Raw genomic sequence first — 24,048 nt, 5'->3', positions numbered from 1 at the left:
AAGGACTATTTTAATTTATATAATAATAACAATGTAATCATAATTATTCATGTTATATATTTATAGACTATATAAAATAAATTATTTCTTACTATTTCAAAATGAAATAATAAAAAAATATATTTTTTATTAAATTAGTATGTAAATATAACATTATAAATATATATCCTTATGTTGATTTAGAAATATTTTTATGCTTCTTGCAGCTTGTTCAAATGCTTTTTCAAACCCAACACAATCATTATCCTATAATTAAAAAAATATATTATACAAAATATAAAAAATATATATATAATATAAAACAATATATAATGATATATAAATAAGTTATTATACATAAATAAATATTACATATATTATAATAATACTTACAAATAATGGATCTTGTATATTTAACTCTCCATTTGGATCATATTTTCCAAGGAGTTCAATTTTTGCTTGACTATCTTCTGGTTGCATTTGAAATAGATCATAAACTATTCTATTATCCATTCCAAATATCCAGTTAAATTTGTAGAAATCTTCCTTTGTTATCTGAAAATATGATAACATTTATTATCTTATTTTTTAAATAAAAAATTAATTAATACCTGTCTTGCTGTGTGAGTATAATATACAATGCCTCTTTTCTTAAGTGTAGACATAGCTCTGGGTTCTGGATTGTTACCTACATGATATTTCAAAAGTGCAGCACTATCTACTTCCCAAGAATTAAGAAGATTTAATTTTTTTATTTCATCATAAAATATTGCTTCTGCTATAGGAGAACGACAACTATTTCCTAAAAAATTTAATATTGATGAAATATATTAAATTATTATATTACTGTAAAAAAAATAATACTTCTTAATCTAAAAATATACCTAAACACACCATTAATACTTTTTTTTTTGATGTCATGCTTAACTTTTACTTGGAAAAATATTTAAGGTTATGTAAGAAATTTTAATAAGATGAAGCAAAACTTATATATTTGATTATAAATAATTTTTGTGTATAAATAGTTACATAAATATATGCACAAAATTAATATAATAAAAAAAAAATTTGATTCAGATATAAAAAATAATAAAAAAAATGTTTTAGAAAATGATAAATAATAACAAATTAATATTTTAATTTTGTAATGAATATTTATTGTTTTTAAGAATTTTTAAATAATATATGTATATATGATATTTCAATAATATCATTTAAATTACTTTAAAACTTCAATCTGATTATTTATCTAAAAATGAAAAATATTGTTATTATATTTAAAAAAAAAAATTATGAATTATAAAAAATTTAATAAAATTAATAGTACTTTTATGTTTTTCCAAAAATGCTTTTGAACTTCGCAAACATTGTTCATATACCTTATAAAATCCAGCAATGTCAACATCCTACAATAAAATATTTATCAATATAACCTTCATGCAATAGATATTATTATTTATTTATATGTTATAATTTTAAATTAACATGTTAAAATAATATACATAATAAGGATCTCGAATTGTAAGTTCTCCTCGAGGATCATATTTTCCTAAAAGTTCAATTTTAGCAGTAGTATTAGGAGGTTTCATAGTATTTAAATATTGAATATTACTATTGTCCATTGCAAGTATCCAATCAAATTTAATAAAGTCATCTCTTGTGATCTATAATAATAAAATAAATTAATATAAATAATAATAATAAAATATATTAATATAAACATATACATATATAATATATTTACTTACTTGCCGTGCTTTGTGAGAATAATTGGTGATACCTTTTTCTTTTATTATAGACATAGATCTATGATCTGGGTTTTTACCTATATGATATCCTATAATAGCTGCACTATCTACTTCCCATGAATCACTTAAGCCTAACTTATTTATTTGATCATTAAAAACTGCTTCTGCTATAGGAGAACGACAAAGATTTCCTATAAATAAAAATCATATTACTACTATAAAATTTTTTATATTTATCTATTCAAATAATATTTTAACATACCTAAACAAATCATAAGTACTCTTTTTTTTTCAGTCATGACTTTTTTACTGTATACAAAAATTAAGTTATAATAAGAAATAAAATAATTTTAATTATAAAAAATATTTGTGATTATCTGCATATTATAATATGACTATTATAATATGACTACATATTTTGTGATCATGCAGGTTTACCAATGTTATATTATTTGAAAAATTTACTAAATATTTTATAACTTTATATTATAGTGCTATTCTGACTATAACTATTGGCAGTACTTATTTATATGAAAAATATGCCATGTGGTTAAAATAAAATAGGTTAAAATTCACTTAAAAATATTTTTAAAAATGTCATTTTTTATTAGAAATAAACAAAATAGCGGAGGAATTAAAAGAAAGGTAAATTATATATATAAATTATATATTGATATAATATATATATATATATATATATATATTATATGATTTTTAGTAATTTTTTATGAGATTATTCTATTATAAAACACAATAAATATTGTACAAAAAATTTATTTTATGATATTTTAATTTAATATTATTATATTTTAGTTAAATCAACATATTAAAAAAAAAGGAAAAAAGAAAAATATAAATAAATCTGTACCTGATGATAATGAAAGTATTGCGAGTACAGATGAAGAAATTGCAGAAGAAAATCAAAGGTATATTTATATTATCAAATTTTTTAAGTTTTTTTTTTTAATTATTATTATGTTTAGTAGAAATGAAGAATATGAAAGTGAAGAAGAAGAGGAAACAGCTCAGGAAAAACGTATAAGACTTGCAAAGCAATATCTTGCACAAATTGAAGAAGAAGGTAAAATTTGAATAAAATATATTTTTGCATATTATATTATTCATATTTTAATATTAAATTTATATAAATATAGAAAAAGATAGAGCAGAATTTGAAGAAGGAGCAATAACAAAAAGATTACATGAAGAATATTTAGAAGAAAAGGGAAGATTAAGGAAAACTGTAGCTTCAAATTATATTAATCATGGTGAACCTATTGTTTTAAAATGTAAAGAACATAAAAGTTCAATTACATGCTTATGTCTCTCTAGTAATGGAAGATTCTTATATTCTGGTTCAAAAGATGGTAGTTTAGTCAAATGTATGATATTTTTGATTAAAAAATTATAATAATAACAATTTGTACTATATAATTATATAATAATAATAAATGAATATTATATATTAGGGTCTTTGAAAGAGAGAACAAAATTAAAAGCTATAAAAGGAAAAAGAAAATCACAGGATGGAATAAAATGTGTTCAATGTTTGGCAATTAGTACTGATAGTAAATTTTTGGTAAGAATATATAAACTTGTATTTATAATATTTCATTTATATATTCATAAATAAATATAAATATTTATTTTTATCATTTAAGGTAGTAGGAGATAATGGTTCTAAAAATATTATGGTATTTTGTGGAAATACATTAAATCACATAAAAAATTTACAAGGTCATAGAGGTAATATTACTTGTTTAGTTTTTCGTAAAGAGACGCATACGTTGTATTCTGGTTCCGAGGATAGAAGCGTAAAAGTATGGAATTTAGATGATATGGCATATGTTGAATCTTTGTAAGTATATTTTTATCTTTTTTGATTTAACTTAATTTTATTTTAAAAATGCATCATTTTGTTAGATTTGGACATCAAAATGGTATTACATCGATCGATGCACTTACACGAGAACGAGCTATTACCAGTGGTGGTTTCGATGGCACAATTCGAATTTGGAAAATTGTTGAAGAGTCGCAACTTATATTCAATGGACATGGCAGTAGTATAGATACTGTAAAACTTATAAATGAAGAACATTTTTTAAGTTGTGGAGCCGATGGACAATTATGTGTTTGGGGTTGTTTAAAGAAAAAGCCTTTGTGTTCAGTGCTAGATGCACATGGAAGAGATAAAAGTAATAATCAACCAATGTGGATTTCAAGTATAGCTACTCTTCTTAATACAGATTTAGTTGCATCAGGTATGATGTATTTTTTTAAGTATATAAAGTATTTTTTAAGTATTATTCATATATAAATTATATATATTTTTTTATTATAATTATTGAATGTAGGATCACAAAATGGTGTTATTAGATTATGGCAATGCAGTGATTCCTTTAGATCACTGAATCCATTGTTTGAGATTGAATTAACAGGGTTTGTAAATGCATTGTGTTTCACTCCAGACGGAACTCAACTTATTGCTGGAATTGGTCAAGAACATAGGCTTGGAAGATGGTGGCGTATACCAGAAGCAAAAAATGTCATTGTTATAATACCATTAATTCAAACAAAAAATAAATAGTTTATAATATGTAAAAAAAGATTTTTTGGAGTTGTAAATTGAATTTAAATTTTTAAGCAAATATAAATCATATAATTTTTTTATATATTTAGTCTGAACAAATTTTATTGTACATATATTAAAAAATGCATTGTTTACTATTTCATAATTTTTTATATCTATTCCTAATATGCTATCTTTGAATTCTCGTTCACTGTGAAATCGAATCGTAGATATGCGAATGAAATAAAAGAAATATTGGTCCACAGTACAAGTATTTATTTATTCTGTACAAAAGTTGAGTTATAAAATATTATGTCCCCATTTTAGGTCTTGTTTTTAGTCTTGTATACCATGCCTTCTTGAGTTCGTTCGTATAATAACAATGATCGCCATTGAGGACATTAGCGTTTATGAGAATAAAGCGATTCGTTCATTGATTGATTACTAACAATGAACCAGAAAGAAACGAGTATCGATTTCGAAAGATCTCTTTCTCATTTCTCGTTATTTCACATAAATACACCTATTCTCGCACGAACCTCGGGCTCACCGTGTACATATACAAATCAAATCGACTTTTTTTTTTTTTTAATTTGCATATTTATCCGTAGCAACGAGTGTACAGCAAGTGTACGCTACTTCTTGTATGCATTCTTGCAAGAAATTTTTTTAAATGATTGTAACAACCTAGGTCTTTCAATATAGCTTTCTCTTGACGTACTTTTCGTTTTTTTCCCGTCTTTCACTCTTTTTTAGGATCTCATAATCGCAAGTATGCTTTTACGGGGATGAATGAAGCAGCGTTGCTTTCCGCCCGATTAGTTTCTTCTCCATTGGCTCTATTTTCGCGAAAACTCCCCGACATGTCTTATTTAAAATGCTTTTTTTTATTTATTTCTCTTATTTCGTGATTCTCTTCTCAAGTTATATTATTCTTAAGTTTTTCACATTTCAAATCAGACATCGCTTTCATTCGATTTTTCCGCTTATTTTTATTATTTTTTCATTCTTTTATTTCCGAGAACTCGTTTAATTTATTTAATTTTTAGTAAATGAAATAATTTTTAGTTAATGAAATTTATTAATGGAATTAATAAACTTTAAATTATTATAAAATTCAATGATAAATAATTTTTGTATTTATTTTATTTATAGTCTAAGAAGAAGGAAAGCGATGGCATAAAAATAATACTGATAACTCTTGAAACTTAGTTCTAAAATTTCTGATATAATATAGACCAGTTTATCGTTGCATATTTTTTTTTTAGAAGTGCCGTTTGGAGAAGAAATACGTACCAGTGTATTTTTTTGGTGATTTAAATACAATGCGTGCGAATGTGTAAGACAAGACTTATTCAGCGTGAACCGCAAACGAATATTGAAATGCCAAAAATCATCATACAACACACTTACAAGCACACTTAACATTTTTTCGCATCGTTCTATATAATATAAATTCGTTCTATATAAACAATTGTACAACGATTTAGGCTCCAAATCACGCGTATAATCTCAACACGTCACAGAGGAACTGAGTTTTTATAGCAAATGTAGAATATTTGCAAAATTTTGCATCTCAATAATATTTTGTTTCATTTTACGATATTTCGCTTCGGATTTAGAATTCATAAATAGTTCTAAAACAACGCGACTAACAGATCTTGCAAAATTTCAAGTAGGGAAACGATTCGAGCGTATACTTTTTCTTTTCTTTTTTTTTTTTTTTTTTTTTTTTTTTTGACATTTTATTTTCAACGATTTATAAGTCCTGTCCTACGTGACAATAGTTATGCACTTAAAATAATTGTATTGAGGAGATTGCAGAAACTATTGCTAGTCGCGAGTCGCTTAGCAAGTCGAGAGATTCGTTGTCTGTGAGGCATACACGGTTGAAAACCTTAGGCGAATCAAATGGGGTTTTAATTAATCGAATTGAGTCGATTGAAACAAGTGGCATGGTCGCATGCCCTATGAATGGCAACGCGGCTCAAAACATAATTATCTTCCTTTTCGGCATCGCGAATCGTAAGGTTTCGTATACTACACGCCGATTTTTCTTCATTATGTATACGCTATGTACATTTGATCTTTTAAAGCACATGACATCCAGATCGACTTTCTAATCGAAATTATTATTTTATATTTTTTTTCGACTCGATGAAAGATTTCATTGATATGTCATTAATAAGCTTAACTGATCGAAATATTTTAATAGAGGCAGAGTTCATTTAATACTCTTAAATGAAAATTAAATGAAAGAGGGACATTTATTCAGACATTTATTCAGAGAATAAAAAGATGAAAGATGATAGATTGATGAATTCAGTCTTAATTAAATTCAGTCATTATCTATATTGTTATTATTAGCACATTAAAATATAGAATCAAGCAACTGTTACTTTGCTTTAAATATTGTTTTCTTCTTTTAATTACATATATATATATATATATTGTTAATACAATTTTTAAGTATTTTATACGAATTGTATTTTATAAAAAATGTAAAATATGCATATATATTTAGTCAGTATCATAAAGCAAAATTTAAGATAATTTGTTTAATTTTGAATCATCAATATCTAAATTATTGAATAATCATGGATATTATGTGCTTTTTTTAAGATGTACTACTTGTGAATGCGCGCTCGTCTTCGAGAGACTGTGTTTCAACTTCAATAGAACGTGGAATGAATTAGCGATTTGTATACGTAATTAATATATTAATACCGAAAGATTCGCGAAATTCAAGAATGCGAACCGGACATCTGTTTTCACTGCGAACTCACATTCCTCCATACTATATAACTTCTCTCTCTCCATTTTTTTTTAACATTCGTTTTGCAAGATAGGACAACGAACAAATTATGGCTACAATAATTACCAATTATTTACGAGGTTATCGACGACAATAATTAAAAATGATAGTTTTTCATTTTATTATATTTTGCTCGACGTTTCACGCGACGCAAGAAGTATCATGGTTTTATGTCTGTGCGTTAGAAATTTCATACGTTATCCACTGATTAAAACATTTGAAATCTGTCAAATCTATTAAAGCGTATAGATATATAAAAAAAAAAAAATAACACGAGATTGCATGAAAACAGGTTTGAACTTTGAGAAGAACATAATTCAATCTTTTTTTTTTTGTATCTCATACTCACAGCGTTTAAAAACAGCGATAAAAAATGCATGTTAGATAAATGTACATAATATTAATAAAGCCGAAAAATCAGCGCAACAAAGCGTATATATATTATTTGTGTTCAGCGTTTTTTAATAAATATTCTTTGAAATAATATACGAATGTATTTTTTATTCGCATATCGTTTTCATTCATTCAAAAAAATAGAAACATTTTGAAAACGAACGCGAAGGGATTCGCGTTGCGTCTACAACCTTTTGAATTGAACAGGCAAAACATCGTTTAAATATAATTCTTACAACCAATTTGATTCCAGGAACTCATTAATGCCTGTCGGGGATTTAACGAAAGAGGCGTGACACGCGATTTCCTCAAATTTACCACTCAGCATCGTGAATCCCTCCGATTCATATACAACCCACGCAAAAGATGCTCGTCGCTGATGGCCTCAAACACAAAAAAGGAAACCTGATTTCTTCACCGAATCCACGAATTAATACTCAATACCCTGGTTTCTGAATCGCGTGGAACGTGGATCGCACGCATCTCGTCCATCGAGACAGCATTTCTTCTCCTTCTTCTTTTCTTTCTCTCTTTCTTTTTATTTTTTTATTTCTTTTTGTACTTAAACGATTCGAGACGACTCGCGCAAGGTACTTTCAAAATGAAACGTTTCAACGCCGACGTAATGTACGTCGTACGCGTCGATGTACTCTGTATGTGTTATGTGAGTGAGTATGTACGTGTAATTATTATTTTAATGGGGGGACGCCCGGTCTCCCTGTCCGGCATTTTAACTTTTTTTCAGTTACTTTTTCCATTTTTTTTTTTTTTCATTTTGTTTCATTTGGTTTACTTTCATTTTCCATCGTTATATGTGACCGTATATCGACATGCATAATACAATATAGCTATATAAATCGCGCGACGCCGACGGGTCTACGTTTAGAACGTCCCTCGACCCTCTTTTCTATCTTTCTTCTTTTACTTCTGCGAGTGAATTCGCTTTCTGCGTTTTCTGTCACATGGTTGTCGAAATCGCGTCGCTTTCGTATATGTGTATATCGTGTCTTTGTATTTGTGTCACGAGTGTATTTAAATATATAGTTTATTTTTTCTTTTCTTTTTTCATATCTTTAGAGCAACATTTTTTTTTTTTTGCGACGCGCTTGAGAGTGAACTTGTATCGCAATATGTGCCAATATATGTGTATATAATACATGTGTCGTGTGCATGTGTACATGTGTATATGTATGAGTGTGCGTGTCTTGCACGTACTTTACGAAGATCGATTCACGTTTACTGTATTTTTTATGGTTACCTGCAATTTTTTTGACGATTATGTCTTTTTTCCGGTTTTTTTTCTTGTTGCTTGTTGTTTGCTTGGACTGTTTAAACACTATTTCGCTACAAGTGGACTACCATTATGAACACTACGCTACTTTGTATTGTATTTGTAATGCTTTGTAATGAACGACTGTACTGTACTGAACGTGCATACTTAGTGAATACACGCAATCTATAATCGATCTCGTTCACGAATACCACAAGTGAACCACGTTATTTTTTTAGCTTGTTTCCTCTTCTTTTTTTTTTTTTTAAATATTCCTATATCATAATTGAAAACTAAAAATCTTGACTTGATTATTAAACAAAGTTAATCGATCAAATTATATAAATCGTTGATAGTTTGTTTCTCAGGACTATGTAATAATATCTATATCAATTTGATTAATCAAAAAAATCATATATCATCTTTGGAATTTTTTTATTCCTTGTATAAATATGTATAAATATGATATCGCAACTGTTTTTTAATTTATATGTTCACATATCATGTTCAAGAAAAAAAAAAAGAAATCTAATGGTCGCTTCATGATAACGCGGTGTCTCTTATATGGTTTCTGTGACCGTGATCATATGTGTTATGTAATGTACCTGTTACAAAAGTAATATATGCAACGTGAGAAAATTCATGACCTGGCTAAAAAATGTGGTTCTGTATTCAAACTCTCTCTTGTTTAATTAGTACTTGTGTTTCTCGGTTATGAGTTAATAATCATAGTTTAATAATAATCACTTTGTGTTTTTCTTATTTTTTTCCATCTTGTTAAAAATCTTAGACATCAACGTACATTCACTTTTATAATAAATCGTTATTAGAAACCTATCCTCGTACTTGCTATGTATTTAATATAAATTTCATCGTGTTATCGTTTATTGATCGTAATCTTTTTTGTTTTTTTCTCTTCATTTTTTTTTATTTACAATGACGTACCTACGAAATCATCTCGATTCCATTTTTACGCTCAATAAATCCGCGATATTATCAATTCGACGCGGTATATCTAATTTAATCGATCCTTTCATATTTTCTTTCCTCATAATTCTTTCTTTCTCGTTAATGCTTATTTTATCTCATCTCCTTTTTTATATTCTTTGTCTCGAGAAGAGAGGAACAAGTCCATTCGTGAACGTAACGATAATCACGTGTTGTGATCTCCTTACTCCAAGATCTCTAATCTCTTGGCATTGTTCCTAAACACGCACACGAGAGGATAACACAATGAAATAGCAAAAATAAATCATAAAAAAAAAAAATCATCAATGAAAAGAGGTTCGAACGTCTTTGGGTTAGAAAATCGTGAAACCTGTTCCTCATTTTATTCTTCATGTATTTCTGCTCAAAACGTGCAATTTGCAACGTGTGTATATATTTACCTGTGTGTATACAATGATGTGTATACATGATTAACAATGAAGACTAATCTTAACGCGCGATTTGATTAATCGTAATCTTCGATGATATTACGATTATTATTGTGTTCTTTATTAATATCGGTATCGTTAAACTTTCTATTATATCTATATACATATACTTTCTACTAACGATTTAAGTACCTTATGGTACAATGCTTGTCCCTGTTCACGATTATAAAAATAACTTTCGAGGAACAGCGTTTCACGTGGTCGGTAGTGATGGGATCGGAGTGTGGATGGAAGTGCTTTTAGAGCAAATCGGTCGAAAAAAATTAAAAAAAAAAAAAGATAAAAATAAATGAAGGAGAGAAAAATAAAAATAAATTGCAGTGAGTGATCTTGTCTATTTTCTATCGATAGTTCGAGTCTATATTATTGTTTATATTTACCTATCGTCCGTAAGAATGAGTACCATTCACATTGGATCTATGTAACTTTGCTGCATTGCTATTGCATTTATGTTTAATTGATTACGGGTTTTCACGCTGGTTCTGATTAATTCGCTATCGAGTCGATCGATAATTTTTGCCGTCCAAAGCAGTTCAATCGATACATCCACGATTTGAGATGTATAATTATTACATGGATCGTCGATTATAACGATTAAAAACATAAATGTACTCTATTATTTGCATCCCTTTACAAATGTATGTACTGTATGTGTAATATCCTCTGAGACCCGCAAAGCGAACTTGTATATGAGAAACATTTTGTACAATCGTGTGTTAACTACTTCGTGTGAAAAGGTTAACGAACCATATATATATATATCTAATGGATATTGTAATGCTATAATAGATGACTGAGACTACGCTGAGACTCTGAACGCTTTTCTTTACAATGGTGCAGGTGATTGTCTTTGGATTTCGATTTGCGGGTTGATCAGCGATTCACAAACAATTCCACGTGTGTAAGTACATGAGTGCAAATGAAAAAAAAACGACTAGAGAGAAAACTAAAAAGAAACTTTATCGTATAGTAGCTATAATTAACGAAACGGAAATGTGATTATGAGATTCTATATTCTATGGAATCGTGGTATCGTTGTGAACTGCTTTCTCATCATCGATCGCTCATATATGTGTACGAAATTGCTATTGCGGTTAACACATGGGTAAAAAGTATAAATTGTAGACAGACGAACGGACAGACAGACAAACAGACGTGGATCGGAGGCATGTAATACTTAGGCTTACAATACTGTAATGGATAACATTATACACGCATTTGATTTCCGCCGTTTCCCTCAACATTCCCGGCTAATCGTGGCCATTGATTTTTATTTAATTGCCGCGTATAATCAAGGACGATAAACCATCAATGAACGATGAAAACGAGTCGGTCAATCGAGCAACCATCAGAATACATTTCTTCTTTATTATCTACGATTCGGAATTAGGGGTCTCTTTCTTTCTTTCTTTCTTTCTTTCTTTCTTTCTTTCTTTCTCTCTCTCTCTCTCTCTCTCTCACTTTCATTCTGTTTCTCGCATTCTGTCGCTCTGCCTTATACAATATGTAATTCTCTCCGCATATTCGTATTTACAATAATTCATTACTCTAATTATCGTTCCATCGAATTCTTTTCTTGTGGCCAACGCAAAACGATTATTTGCTCCTTGTTGTTTTTATCCTTCGCATCCTTGAACACTCTTCGGCCATTGTGTGCATTTTCATACGCGCGGAAACAATTATACGTATCTATTAAGCTTCGTTTACACTGACACTCACGGATCCATTTTTGAGACTAGGTTATATGTACAATTATATTTCCTGATTTTCGTATCATCAATATAAGCTTAATAAATACGATTTGTCAATTATGATTAATCAGTCGTCAGATATACCAACACGAAAAAATGTATAATATTAATGCACATGTGTTGCGAAACGACAATTTATCATTCCCGAAATTGAGCTATACGCGTAAGTATTATATATTTATACAAAATAGTGCTATCGTGATCGTGTGACCAATATTATTGATGGAAAAAATTCAAAAGTTATAGATTACACGACAACAATGCATTGTGTATTGTATTATGGTAATATGTTTCGCGTGATTAAAAATCCAAGACACATATTTGACGTTTGCCGAATGATTATGCCAATATTGTGAACAATAGAAATATAGATCCGTGATTACGATCGAGAGAAATGATTACGTTTACAATAATGTAGAAAAAACGCTTTAGAATTATATTAGTTTATAACGACATCATTTGCGATTTCAGTGTGAACGAAGCTTGATGAAGAGAGGGCGTTGTTATCGGCGCATGCGTCAGACCGGAGCGAATCGCGTGTAACGAATGTGACCACTGTGCATGTATATATGTAATCCCGTATGTTTTACAAATAAATGCGATTTTCATGCGCATACGTTCGTTAGTACGCGTATGGAAATGAAGTTTGCATGGCGGTGTATAATAAATAGAATATAAAAAAGAAAGAAAAGAACTATAGAGACAATGATGCAATACGAAGGATGATACAAATAAAATCGATGATTGCATGGTTAATTTGTTGAATTCGCGAGCACATGTTCAAGTACGCATTTGAACGTGCATGTTCAACATTTTTGAACGATATAATACGAGAGAATAAAAAAAAAAGAAAAATGAAGAAAACAACAAATGGCGGATTCGATGATTATAGGAGTCAAAAATTCATCGTTTTACTCGCATCATGTCGTTTTTTTTTTTATCATTATCCCGCCGAATACGCAATTTATTCGCTATTAAATTTGATATTTCTTTTACTAGTAAATATAGAATATCGAGTGTGATTATTCGTAGCGTAATGATAGCGGATAATAAATATAATACAGATCTATAGATAAAGTTCGGTATGATACAACTATAATACAAAAATTTTATTTTTTATTTCTCGCTTCGTGATCAGTCTCTCTTTCATACATTACCATACTTTCGTTCGTTCGCTCGTTCTTCTTTCGACGAATTCGATTGAAGCGAGGAATTTCGGATTTTTTCATGACAATACTTCACATATTCGTGAAAGTGTCACGGTTGCAAGAACCGCGGTCGGAACTTACAGATTTGTCGCACCTTACATAATTTTGTAACACTCGACTATGCAATGAGCGATCCTTGTATTTTCGAATGTCACACGTGTCTCATAACACACACACACACACGTTATACTCTATCACACTTCGCCATTTTCACTCACGCACTCTTCACGTGTCATATATAAGATTTTACCTATTATACGGCACTCTCTTAAATTCCTCTACCTCTAAGATGAGGCAAGAGTCACTTGTACATATTTAATTAGGAATTTATTTACACGCGTGCTAATTATCCTGGTCGCGACTCTTGGCAGAGTATGAACGATTCTCCGCCATTACAATATTCTTCGATAGATTTCGATTCGATTATTGGCGCTGACGTCGCGATCAATCGTAACTTATCGTTTGATTCGATTATCGCAACGAATACGATCAGTGCTCGACATGATCTTCACAGTGAAGTAAAAAAATTTACATTCGTGACATGTGAGTGGGAATATTATAGAAAAAATAAATGGTAAGTACTATATATATACTAAAATAGCAAGTTAATTTAATTTGTATTAATTAATAATTAGCTTCTTATGTAAATTTTAAATTAAAGTGATTAATCGATTTGTCAGTTACAATATTATTTCCATAAGCGATAAAGGAATGAGTGACAAAGAATCGTTCGTCAATCAATATTATCATCAGTAATTCGATTTAACTGAAATTTTCATGCGCGAGGTTATGGTCTTTAAAGGAAAGAATTTTCGCGCTTTTCTGACGTATATATATTTATCATTTATTACTATAGATATATTGTATCTCGCTTGAGGATAGTTAGCACGCTGTTCACTTTGTTCTTTTTCTTCGTATTTCCAATAAATACCTAGAATTAGCGTAATGATAAGAAGGACAACCAATACGACTACCATTTATAGTAGTGATAATAGTGGGCATACTATAATAATGTCTAGTAGTAGCGTTTCTTCTCATTTCGTCTTTCTTCGTCTTTGCAATCTTAGCTACATCTTCTTTCTTCGTTTCGAATAGTTTCAATATGGCGTTGCTGCTCGTGTGTCGTGCGTGTCTCTTCTCTTGACATTTAACGTTTATTTGTTTTTTACCAACTCTTCGTTCTTCTTAAATTCGTATTCTCTTTTATTTTCATTAAATTTTCGTTTTTTTTTTTAAAGTTATTCGTTTTTGTCTTTCTTCCATCCCGATTAAATTTTCTCGTTCTCTTTTTCTCTCGAGGCAGTCCGACCATAAATCGTGCACGTTTTATTTTTCACGATCGAGGGACGGCCGCGCGAGTGCACGTGCACACGCGTGCCTCAAGAAATTAATTAAACGTAGGATAATCACAGAAAAAGGGGTTTCGACGTATGAGATATACGTTCTCGTCAGTAATGTTGTCACTTCACCGCAATAATTGCGGCAGAATCGCGCTGATCAACAAGCTTCCCATCAGCACTACCAACAATTGGCTGTACCAATCTTGAACACGGCTGGAACTCGATCCATTATAAGTCAATTCTTCGTTCTTTACTACTTCGTTAGGGTGGTCTGAATATTCCTCTATAAACACAAAAAAGAAAATAATTGTTAATTGTATGTAATAATCGATAATCATTTAATTCATCAAATATTAAGCGAAAAAATAGATTAAGATTTTGGAAAAAAATAGGTTATGAATATCTTAATTATTAGTAATTTAATAATTTAGTAAATAAATTTCAATTTAAAAAATAGATTCATATCTAAATGAAAATACTCGATGAATATTTGTTCTAAAAAATTTCAATAATATGAAAATTAAAATATTGCTTTTAATTATGCATTATAACTAATAATTCCAAGATCCTAGATTCTTATTTACAATATTTTAAACTTCCGGATTTTTTCTTTCAAATTAAATTCATTTTTATATATTTAATGAACATAATGTTATTTTAATTTTAAGGAAAGAGGTCAAGAACATTTTGAAATTTCTTCAAATTTCTCCAATTTGAAACAAAACTTCCACGAGCTTTGGTAGAAAAAGTTACTTCATTACAAGAGTCAACGAATTATATCTGTCGATATCAGAGCGGAATGATATCAGAGCGGAACTTCAACTTCAACTTCCAGGTTCCGGCTTATAGGTGAGTAATTACTATCAATTTTTGTTTCTGCATGAAATGAAACGCATTACGATATCGCATAGATCGTTATCACGATCGTTAAATCACGAATTATGTGGGATACGATTGGATTTCGAAATTAAAAAAATACAAGCATTGAGAAATTCAAATCGTTATTATTAAATAAAGACGGAATAATCCGTCTCGAATTATTTCGACATTTTGGGAACACGAATTTTTTTTTGAATCTCGAACCGGGCAGATCACTTCATTAATGACCATGTCTTAGCTATCGATGGAATGCAAATGTGTGTGCATTGCATCCACCACATTGCATTTTCACGTCAAATTATCATAGATAATAACATAAAAAAAAAGTATACAAAAGTATACAAGAATATACAAGAGCGACAGATGGTCATCGAGAAAGATGGTTGAATTGAAACCTTGACTACTTTTGATTATTTTCTAGCTTGTTTGATTATTCTTTATCTAGTATATATTTCGAGAGTTGAAAGGGTCCCTTTCTATCTATTAGACGTTTTTTACGTGAAATTTTTTAGATAATTTTTTTCTATTGTTCGCGATATTTTTCCTCTGTTTAATCCTTTTTTTTGTGTTATGCAATAGATATTTGAAATTTATTATCCTACTTTTAAATCCAATTTTTAAATCCAATTGGATTGCCACTTTTATTCAAGTTTCGATTATATTTCGAATTTTGTTATCAATCGTTAAAGTTAATGAAATCAGAATTGGATCAAAAATTGGATCTAAATGTGAAAGAAAAATCGTATTTTACGGACTAACCCCTCGATCATGGAGGTATGGTTTCACGAGTGGTATGGTTTCAAAAATTTCACGTGCGATCAACCAATGTAAATGATCATTCATTTTGACATAATTCATATAAAGTATCGGGCGATTGTAATAAGTAGAACAAGCTACGAAAAGGGACAATATAATTTTAAAGCTCATTAAAATTTATTTGCTCGTTATTTATTTTATCCGATTTAATACGACCGAACGATAAGCCGAATAAATTACGTAAAATGATTGTTTGGCACGCAATGGACCGTCACGTTCAGCTACATAACGGTAATTTAATGATCGAAGCGTCGACGACGTTCCTCTTTGACTCGGTGAACGGACGATGGAAAAGAAAGATTTCGCACGATCATGGACCCGCGCTTGCCGTATTTCCGAAAAGAAAAACTATCAATTATGCAATGCTAATAACGAACCGCGTTGATTTCTTCGCCCGAAAAAGAAAAAGAAACGGTTTACACAAAAATAACGAGCAGTAAATACGTCGGGTACGAGTGGTTTATCTTAATTTTATGCAACACTGATGCCGATACAAAGTGATAATTATCAAAATTGGACAAAAAGAAAGAGACGATTAAAGACACCTTAACCACATATCGATAAGGGAAAGGATCATTTTCCCTTTAATATACAAATATTACTTAATTATTTATTAAATCGCTTTAACTATAATTCCTCGTTACTCTATTCCATAATTAAATTCGACCGATTCAACGGATAATCGTAGACTTAATCGTAGATTTAATTCGCGTCGATCGAATGAAAGAAGCCTCTTCTTTTCCACGATTAATTTCGACGAGACGCGACGACGAGAGAAATTTCGCGTAAGAAAATAAAAGGAGTATAAAAAAAAGAGAGAGAGAGAGAGAGAAAAAAAAGGAGGGATTGAACAAGTAGGGAGTGAAGGGGAGATAGAAGGAGGGAGAGAGAAAAAAATGAAAGAATCATTGGCCGAGATAATGGTCGCGAGGAGCATCGAGAAACTCGTTTCGCGGCAAAGAGAGCAGGTGGCAAGAGTCGGTGGGGCGGTGTGTTATACGTACTGTTCTTCTTCTTCTGGCCGATCGAGGTCTTGGGCGGCGAGGAGGACGGAGGTCCATTGTGAATCGGAGGCTGATGCGGATGCACGGGGTAGATGGCCGGAGGGGGCACGTGGGGCAGGGTCGGCGCCGCCGTGGCCGGTTGATGATGATCGTGATGATGATGAATGCTGCCCCCTGGGTAGAATCGATCTCCGCCCTTGAGGACGCTCGGTGGTGGCGGGGGTGGTATTCCAGCGGCTCCTCCACCCAAAACAGCGGTGCTGGTCGAGCTGCTGCTTGGTACGGTGCTGCTGGTTACGGCCACGGCTGAAATACGACACACGGATCGGCATTAACATTTTCCTATCTCTCTAACATTCTTATTACATTGTCATGCTCGCGAGTCAGGACGGCCTTTTTTCAGAACGTTGCCTGGTATAACGCCGTGGCCTCGGGTATACTTCGTTGCGGCTATTGAATTTTAGCGTGTAATCTCACCGCCACTTTTTTACCTGGTTCACGAGTTGCGTGCAATTTCCAACCGAGTCTCGATTACTGTTGTTACGCGCGCCCGCGCAACGAACATCGTTCGTTGTTCACGTTGGTGTTTCCAGTCGAATGATTTAGGATAACATCGCGTCGACGAACAAGTTTCGATTTTAACTCGTGGAAACGCCAAATCGCGCACTGGTTTTGCGTAATTTTCAACGGGGAGAATCGCGCGTTCCAACGCGACCGCGTCGACGATTGCTCGTAAATGGGACGAGTGTCCGGTGAATAGCCATCGATTTCAATTACCTATGTACGTATATACATAGATGCGAGCGTGTAAGGTTCGGTTATTTTAAAACGGGCTTCGAATCGAAATACAGACGAGGTTATGATTGCGCCCGTTAAATTTTATTTAATCGGACTGCCGATCATTTGCCGATCATCCGTACGCGTAATAGTAGAATCGCGCGTAAACCGTTACAGTTATAACCGTAAAGGCGGTATCGTAAAAATTTGATAGGTAGGATTTGTGGTTCTCGCAACGTGGAAACCGACCGAGGAGCGTGGATTCTTGACTCTGCGTGCGACTCTGCTTGGTTTAAAAACGTTTATGGAATAAAAAGATATATTTTTATATTATTTTATATAAGAATTTATTTTCAAGGACTAATTTAATTATCGGAGATTACGGTTCATTTATTAAAACCGATCGACTGTTAATTATAAAACTATAAAGGAAGAGGGAGAAGAAAACATGGTAGGACACAAGGAATGACAAATATTCCGTACACACGGTCGAAACTTCACAAGCACAAAGAGCGAGGAGGAGAACGAACCTTCACCGGTGGAATAAAGTCGAAGATTAATTTCGCATTTTCGTCGGCTAATTGCCGGCGTAAATGTCTTTCGCCGCGGTCGCGCTCGCGGCGCAAAGAAGAGAAGCCCGTCTGAAATTTTCCGCGAGATTAGCATTTCTCGCGGTTCGTGGCTGTTGATAGTAATCGTAGAGCATCGTACACGAGCGTGCTCACGCTCTGATCCCGCAATGAACACAACACAGTAGAGAGCCGCGGAAGGATTTCGAGGTCGGGAGAGCCTCGTGGAATCTTGAATGCCCGAGACTCGATGGAAGAAGGAAAGAGAGAAAGGGAGTTCAGAGTTCTCGGCCGGCGAAATAGCTAGTCATTATGGCGCATGAATCGTCTCCGACGAGTGTTGGGCCGGTGGCAGGGAGGAAGAAGGTGAAAGAAGGTGTCTCGGGAGAACGGTTGGAACGAATTAGGGAGAGAAGAGATCGCGGGCTAGAATGAAATAGTGGAATTTATTGTGTTGTGGGTCAGCGTTCGGTCCTCTAACCGCAACAAATGGTGCACGAGTAACAATTACAATTGATAGGGATTATTTAAGAGGGGAGGAGCACAGAGGTGGTCGCGGAGGGTGAATTGTGCTCGAAGCGGAAGATCAAGGAATCGACCGTCTGTCGTTACGGAAGGTCCTCCCCTTTGTAACTGATTAGGAGATAATGAATTTATGACGTAGACTTTTTTTTTTCCGATTCGCTTCATCCCCCTGTTGCTCGTGAACACGGTGAGCTGATGCATTGACGCGAAACCGTGAAGGTTCTTAAACGTGATTTACACGCGAAATGAAAAGGCGGCGCAGACGACGTAGACAACGACTATAATTTCAGATTATGATAATCAGATCCATTAGAATACTGGTCGTACATGTGAAATGACTCCTTGCGGTAGGACAGAGGTTTTTGTTCGTTGCACGAGGATATAAGGATAGGTTACAGAACGATCGTTGTAAATGGGATTTGATTTTCACTTCCCATTTAATTTCGAGTATCTATGGGATGAATATTGATATTTTTATTCGAAAAAAAATGAATACTCACAATTGTTGCGCGATGTCGCTGATGACGACGAGGTGTCAGCTTCGTTGCGGCAGCACACTTTGAAGACCACCTTCATGTTGTTACTGGTGCATCGTCCACCGATGCGTTTGTGGAGATCGTCCTTGGACGAAGTGCTGATGAAATAGTAATCGTGGCCTGGCAGGAACTCCAGGCCTTCGGGTTGCGGTGTGAACGGCCTGAAGGTGATCGTGAAGTACATAGTCTTATACGGGTTGTTACAGACCGCTATCACTCGCGGATTCGGATTTGTTATCCGACATGTTTCGTACTCCTCTTTGGATACCTGTGAAACACATGATGCATCTAAGCACAAGCTACCGATGCGAATCGAATGGCAACGCTATTTATTTGTCACGTAATAGCCTTCTCTTTCAATGTTTTTTCTATTTTTTTATTTATTTATTTATTTATTTTTTTTTTGTTTTATTGGGTTCTATACAAACGACAATTCTTTGTAGAAGATTCTAGAGAGAAAGATTTTCTTGCGGAGGATTCGTTGTTTGACGACTTTCACAATTCTTTCCCGTTCTCCGTAACGCATAGCTGTTAGAAAGAGCTGATTCGTGTTTCTCGGCCCCCTCGATATACAGTTAAGAGGGAGAAAATATCTGTTGTTGGGTTCGAACGCTATCGAGACAATGCGAGGAGGGAAGGATATCGAGACGGTGATTAGATCCCGACGATGATTCGTGGTGCTTGCGTCGCTGCTTTAGGCGTAGAAATCTCAGATAAAAGCGAAAGAGGAAGGGATAAAAGTTTCCCTGGAAACTTTGATTTGATTTATGAAACGTGGTGATTTTTGTCCCGCGTACAAACATCGTTACGAGTTTCCCTAATTAAGGAATGATTGCTACGCGGTAATTCGTCATGAATATTTTTAAAGAGCGGGTGAAACAACGTTCCGACATCCCCTCGAAGGGCGACACGGCGTCAAAAGTTGGCTACGAAGCGGAAGTCGTTCTGGGGGTCTGATACGAGCGAGTTAACGAACGAGTTTCGAGTAGTAACAGCTGTCTAAACAACACGGAACACCCTTTGACAATTTTTTATTTCGCATAATGGGTCAACAACAGTCGTGTAACTCGATTTATCTGTTGATCCCACTGTGGCGGGCCAGGATACACAGGCTCGGACTCGTGACAATCTTTTTTTTTTTAACCAACGTCGAGATTCTTCGCATTTACGATACAATACAAAGTACTGGAACTTACATTGTAAATAATATACTTCTCCGCGTCCTCGTCATACGTTCCTGGCTGGTACACAGGACATATTATGTTCACTTGATCGTACTCGAACGCCGCGTTGTTCTTGTTCACGTCTATTATATGGTCCGTGTTGTCTATTCGAAATCTGTAACAGAAAAACAGATGATCGTGAAATAAAGAATAATATTCAATGCAATCCTTTTGAACGTAATACACGAGGCTCGGCTCGTGTATTAAAAATTAAATCTAAGTCTAAATAGCGGGGCCACAGGATGTACGTGTACTCATACACACACATACATACGTATCCAACACGGAGGGGAGAAAGATCGAACCAAGTTCTAACAATAGCCAAAAGAATCATTTATATTTCCAACGCCTCCATCTCCGGGCGCCCAACGTTCAAAACGTATCGGATAAAAAATTAATCATCGAATATCATACGGTACGATTAAATACGTTAACAATCACTCAACGTTTTGTTGTTTCTTTCGCCGCGGGATATCCGCGCGATACACGATAGTTTCGCGTATCGGAAACGAGGTTATCCTCGTGAATACGTTTGCGAAATTCCAACGCCTTCGAAGGAGGTTCTCGGGAGGAAGGAGTGCACGGTTCTTCCTCCGGATCCGTCGGTAGCCAGGTCAGGAAAGGGAGAAAAAGAAACGACACGAGGCTCGCCCTCGTAGGCACCCAATGTCAGATAGGCAGGCGCCCATGGTGTCGGGACCCCACGTAAGTGTACATACAGCCTCTGCACCTATGTACACGGAGGCACGCATACAATCGGGTTTGTATATATGTATAGGCTGTATTATGTAGCGGGGCTCGCTGGATACTTGGCGAGGATGGAACGAAAGGTCGGCGAAAGAGTGGAAGGGAAGGTAAGGTAAAGAGGAGAAGGAAGAAGTAGAGGAGGAGAAGAAGAAGAAGAAGGAGGAGGAGGAGGAGGAGGAGGAGGAGGAGGAGGAGGAGAAGGAGAAGAAGGTGGAGAAGGTGGAGGACGGTTTCTATATAACCGGTTCTTTCCAACAGCGCTCACACACGCCAATACACACGTTCTCTCTTACTCCACGTTTCACGGTATACAGTAAAGTTTCCTGCTGTTCACACCGCCCTATTTCGGGTCTACGAACCGCTGCGCGAACTATTTTCTTGCTTCTCGCGGTCGCTCCACTTGTTTCGTCCCGTATTTATTTTCTTTGATGCGACCACGTTGCACGTACGCGCGGCCACGAGTATATTTGTTCTGTGTTACATAAATTAGGCGCGGGCGAGTGTGATGCGCACGGGGGAATGTTAAGGCACAGTTGAAATACGGTTTTCCCTGTTTTCTTAGCGGCCAATCGGGCGTGTCGTTCCTTTTCGCAACGTTCCATTTAATTTTATCGCGAATCCTTCATGTAAGTGCCCTTGCTCGGCCAACACTCGATTATATTTCTGCGCGTTATCGAGAGATATCATTATCTATATCGCGTTTATGGAATTTTTTTCCCCATCACGAGGAAAAAAAACCTTGGTTTTTCTTCACAATTTTTCGACACGCCTCCTCTAGATTTTGCAATTCTAATTACAAGACTCCCTCTCAACTGTCTGCCGTTTATAGAAGTTGGCGCTTGAAATTTTACCTTTAAAAATTCAACAAAAAAGAACTGTATTCGAGTTCCCAGTAGTCTACTATCTCCAAGAGATAGTAGGGAGGAGTCTAGAAATCTCTAACACCTGAAGATCTGCTATCCTTCCAAGGCACGACGACTTGCCCAATCGACTCTATTTACTCTCGCACATATACTCACGCGTGCTCTTTCAACGTATGCACACGTGTGCCTCGTACAAACCTTCTTTCGCCGAGGGGGTTCTAGAGAGACGCTCGTCCACGATACATTCTCACATACGTAGCCGTCGGCTGTACGGTGAAGTACGCGAACCTCTTCTCCGTGGCGGTAAAACGCGGGCGTCGAAAACGCGTCCCGACGTTTCGGAGCATTAACGGACAATCTCGTAAGTGGGCGTGTAAGGGCTCGAAAATTGGAAGGTAGGCCGGGCCTCGACCAAATTAACGTTTGGCGATAATATCCGCTCTCTCGGTGCCCCCATGTCGGTTCGTCGGTACCCACCCTAAGCGCGCAACGAACGCCAACAACCTCGAGTCCGGGGCACGCGCGCACACAGCCACGATGTCGAAAGGCCATAGAGAGAGGAAAGAAGAGGGAGCCCTTCGTAACGCGCGTACAGGCATACTTCGTGTGCGTTAGGCGTGGGTGTGTAGCGACATTTCAGTCGCTGGCCGGCCATTCACGAATTTATTAGACACCGTATACGTACGATCGTGGCCCGAATTACTCGCGATAAAAGCACGGCGTGGCTCCTTTTGGTACTTTGGACCGGGCATTCTCGGTTTCCTCATGGAGGTTGATGGCTTGCAATGCCCGTCGTGTTGCCTGCTCGTCGACGCGTTAATGGCCGCAATGCGCGGTGAATTGTGATGTATAAATTTGCCGGGACATACGTTTTGAAGGGAAAAGGATTCGCTTCGTGTGTCTGCATTTATTTCGCGTTTTCGTTGAACGTTCCGGTGAACGGGCGGAGATAAGGGAAAACACGGTGGGAAGAGAAGAAATTTGAATAACCGAGATCTTTGAAATCCCGTCACGGTAATTTGTTCGCGTATCTCCTTCATCGTTGATGATTGTATAATTTTGTAAGTTTTTTTTTTTTCCTCTCTTTTTCTTCTCTCTCTCTCTCTTTCGCGAATCTCGTATCTTATATATATTTTTTTCCTTTTCTCCTATTTCTATCTCGGCATAATAAGATGTAAATTCGAAATGACGGTCGGTACGATGTCGCGAAGAAGTACGAAACTGCTTGTCCGTTTAGAATCGACGAGATATCAATGGCATGTTAATGTACGCGAGAATCTGGTTCTCTGGGAACGATTAACAGACTTCGTTCATATGAAAACTTGTCGGTACACGGTTAACAATATACGTTGATTACGCTAGCGCAACACGCGTCGCTCTCTCTTCTATTTGTTATTTTAATCCTGACTCGAATTATATCCGATGAAAGGCTGTTATTGCATGTTACGGTACTTAAAACGCGATCCTTTTAAACTCGAGGACGAACGTTTTGCTACTCTTGCTGCTACACCGAGCATAAAGGCTGTCTTGTATTATGATCGTCGACGTGTTATTGGTAGCCTCGATGTGTGATTTAAAGGTTTCCCCGGCGGGAATGGTG

At 34.5% G+C, this 24,048-nt stretch overlaps 3 protein-coding genes across 6 annotated transcripts in view; 1 reads left to right on the top strand and 2 right to left on the bottom strand.

The window, feature by feature from the left end:
• Positions 1-73: 73 nt before the first annotated feature.
• LOC122720483 (low molecular weight phosphotyrosine protein phosphatase-like) lies at positions 74-2,046 on the bottom strand. Of its 2 annotated transcripts, none has more exons than XM_043947239.1 (7): positions 1,990-2,046; positions 1,728-1,918; positions 1,482-1,643; positions 1,307-1,385; positions 591-781; positions 373-534; positions 74-246 (listed from the first exon to the last, which is right to left on the bottom strand). In XM_043947239.1, exons 1-7 carry the CDS (start codon positions 2,024-2,026, stop codon positions 154-156), a joined length of 915 nt encoding a protein of 304 aa, XP_043803174.1. In that variant the 5' UTR covers positions 2,027-2,046; the 3' UTR covers positions 74-153. The 2 variants fall into 2 exon arrangements, with proteins under 2 accessions (XP_043803174.1, XP_043803175.1); XM_043947240.1 differs by having other exon boundaries at positions 1,728-1,942; positions 1,990-2,040.
• Positions 2,047-2,316: 270 nt separating this feature from the next.
• Positions 2,317-5,297, top strand: LOC122720433 (U3 small nucleolar RNA-interacting protein 2). Of its 3 annotated transcripts, none has more exons than XM_043947162.1 (8): positions 2,317-2,372; positions 2,541-2,653; positions 2,711-2,808; positions 2,882-3,109; positions 3,197-3,306; positions 3,389-3,585; positions 3,651-3,988; positions 4,196-5,297. In XM_043947162.1, exons 1-8 carry the CDS (start codon positions 2,322-2,324, stop codon positions 4,312-4,314), a joined length of 1,254 nt encoding a protein of 417 aa, XP_043803097.1. In that variant the 5' UTR covers positions 2,317-2,321; the 3' UTR covers positions 4,315-5,297. The 3 variants fall into 3 exon arrangements, with proteins under 3 accessions (XP_043803097.1, XP_043803095.1, XP_043803096.1); XM_043947160.1 differs by having other exon boundaries at positions 4,082-5,296; XM_043947161.1 differs by having other exon boundaries at positions 2,714-2,808; positions 4,082-5,295.
• A 1,543-nt stretch (positions 5,298-6,840) lies between these two features.
• The window catches only part of LOC122720401 (ephrin-B2), a 52,079-nt gene continuing 34,871 nt past the window's right edge, over positions 6,841-24,048 (bottom strand). The window contains exons 2-5 of the mRNA XM_043947105.1: positions 20,812-20,953; positions 19,580-19,883; positions 17,209-17,514; positions 6,841-14,792 (exon numbers count right to left, since the gene is read on the bottom strand). Of these exons, the coding sequence (XP_043803040.1) occupies positions 14,635-14,792; positions 17,209-17,514; positions 19,580-19,883; positions 20,812-20,953 (910 nt within the window). The 3' untranslated portion in view covers positions 6,841-14,634. The remainder of the gene's footprint in view (positions 14,793-17,208; positions 17,515-19,579; positions 19,884-20,811; positions 20,954-24,048) is intronic.

This window comes from Apis laboriosa, unplaced genomic scaffold, assembly GCF_014066325.1.
Source record: "Apis laboriosa isolate Shangri-la unplaced genomic scaffold, ASM1406632v1 scaffold12_cov154, whole genome shotgun sequence".
NCBI classification, from domain to species: Eukaryota; Metazoa; Arthropoda; class Insecta; order Hymenoptera; family Apidae; genus Apis; species Apis laboriosa.
The sequence above is the reverse complement of the archived record's forward strand: the minus strand, read 5'-3'. Positions and strand labels throughout refer to the sequence as shown.

Excerpts from the sequence above, each read along its gene's own strand:
- LOC122720433 (XM_043947160.1), top strand. The coding sequence starts at position 2,322 with ATGTCATTTTTTATTAGAAATAAACAAAATAGCGGAGGAATTAAAAGA. Across the intron at positions 3,307-3,388 it reads GTACTGATAGTAAATTTTTG|GTAGTAGGAGATAATGGTTC; the intron begins GTAAGAATATAT and ends TTATCATTTAAG. Across the intron at positions 3,586-3,650 it reads ATGGCATATGTTGAATCTTT|ATTTGGACATCAAAATGGTA; the intron begins GTAAGTATATTT and ends TCATTTTGTTAG.
- LOC122720483 (XM_043947239.1), bottom strand. The coding sequence starts at position 2,026 with ATGACTGAAAAAAAAAGAGTACTTATGATTTGTTTAG. Across the intron at positions 1,644-1,727 it reads ATTCTCACAAAGCACGGCAA|ATCACAAGAGATGACTTTAT; the intron begins GTAAGTAAATAT and ends TTATTATTATAG. Across the intron at positions 782-1,306 it reads ATTTTTGGAAAAACATAAAA|GAAATAGTTGTCGTTCTCCT; the intron begins GTACTATTAATT and ends TAAATTTTTTAG.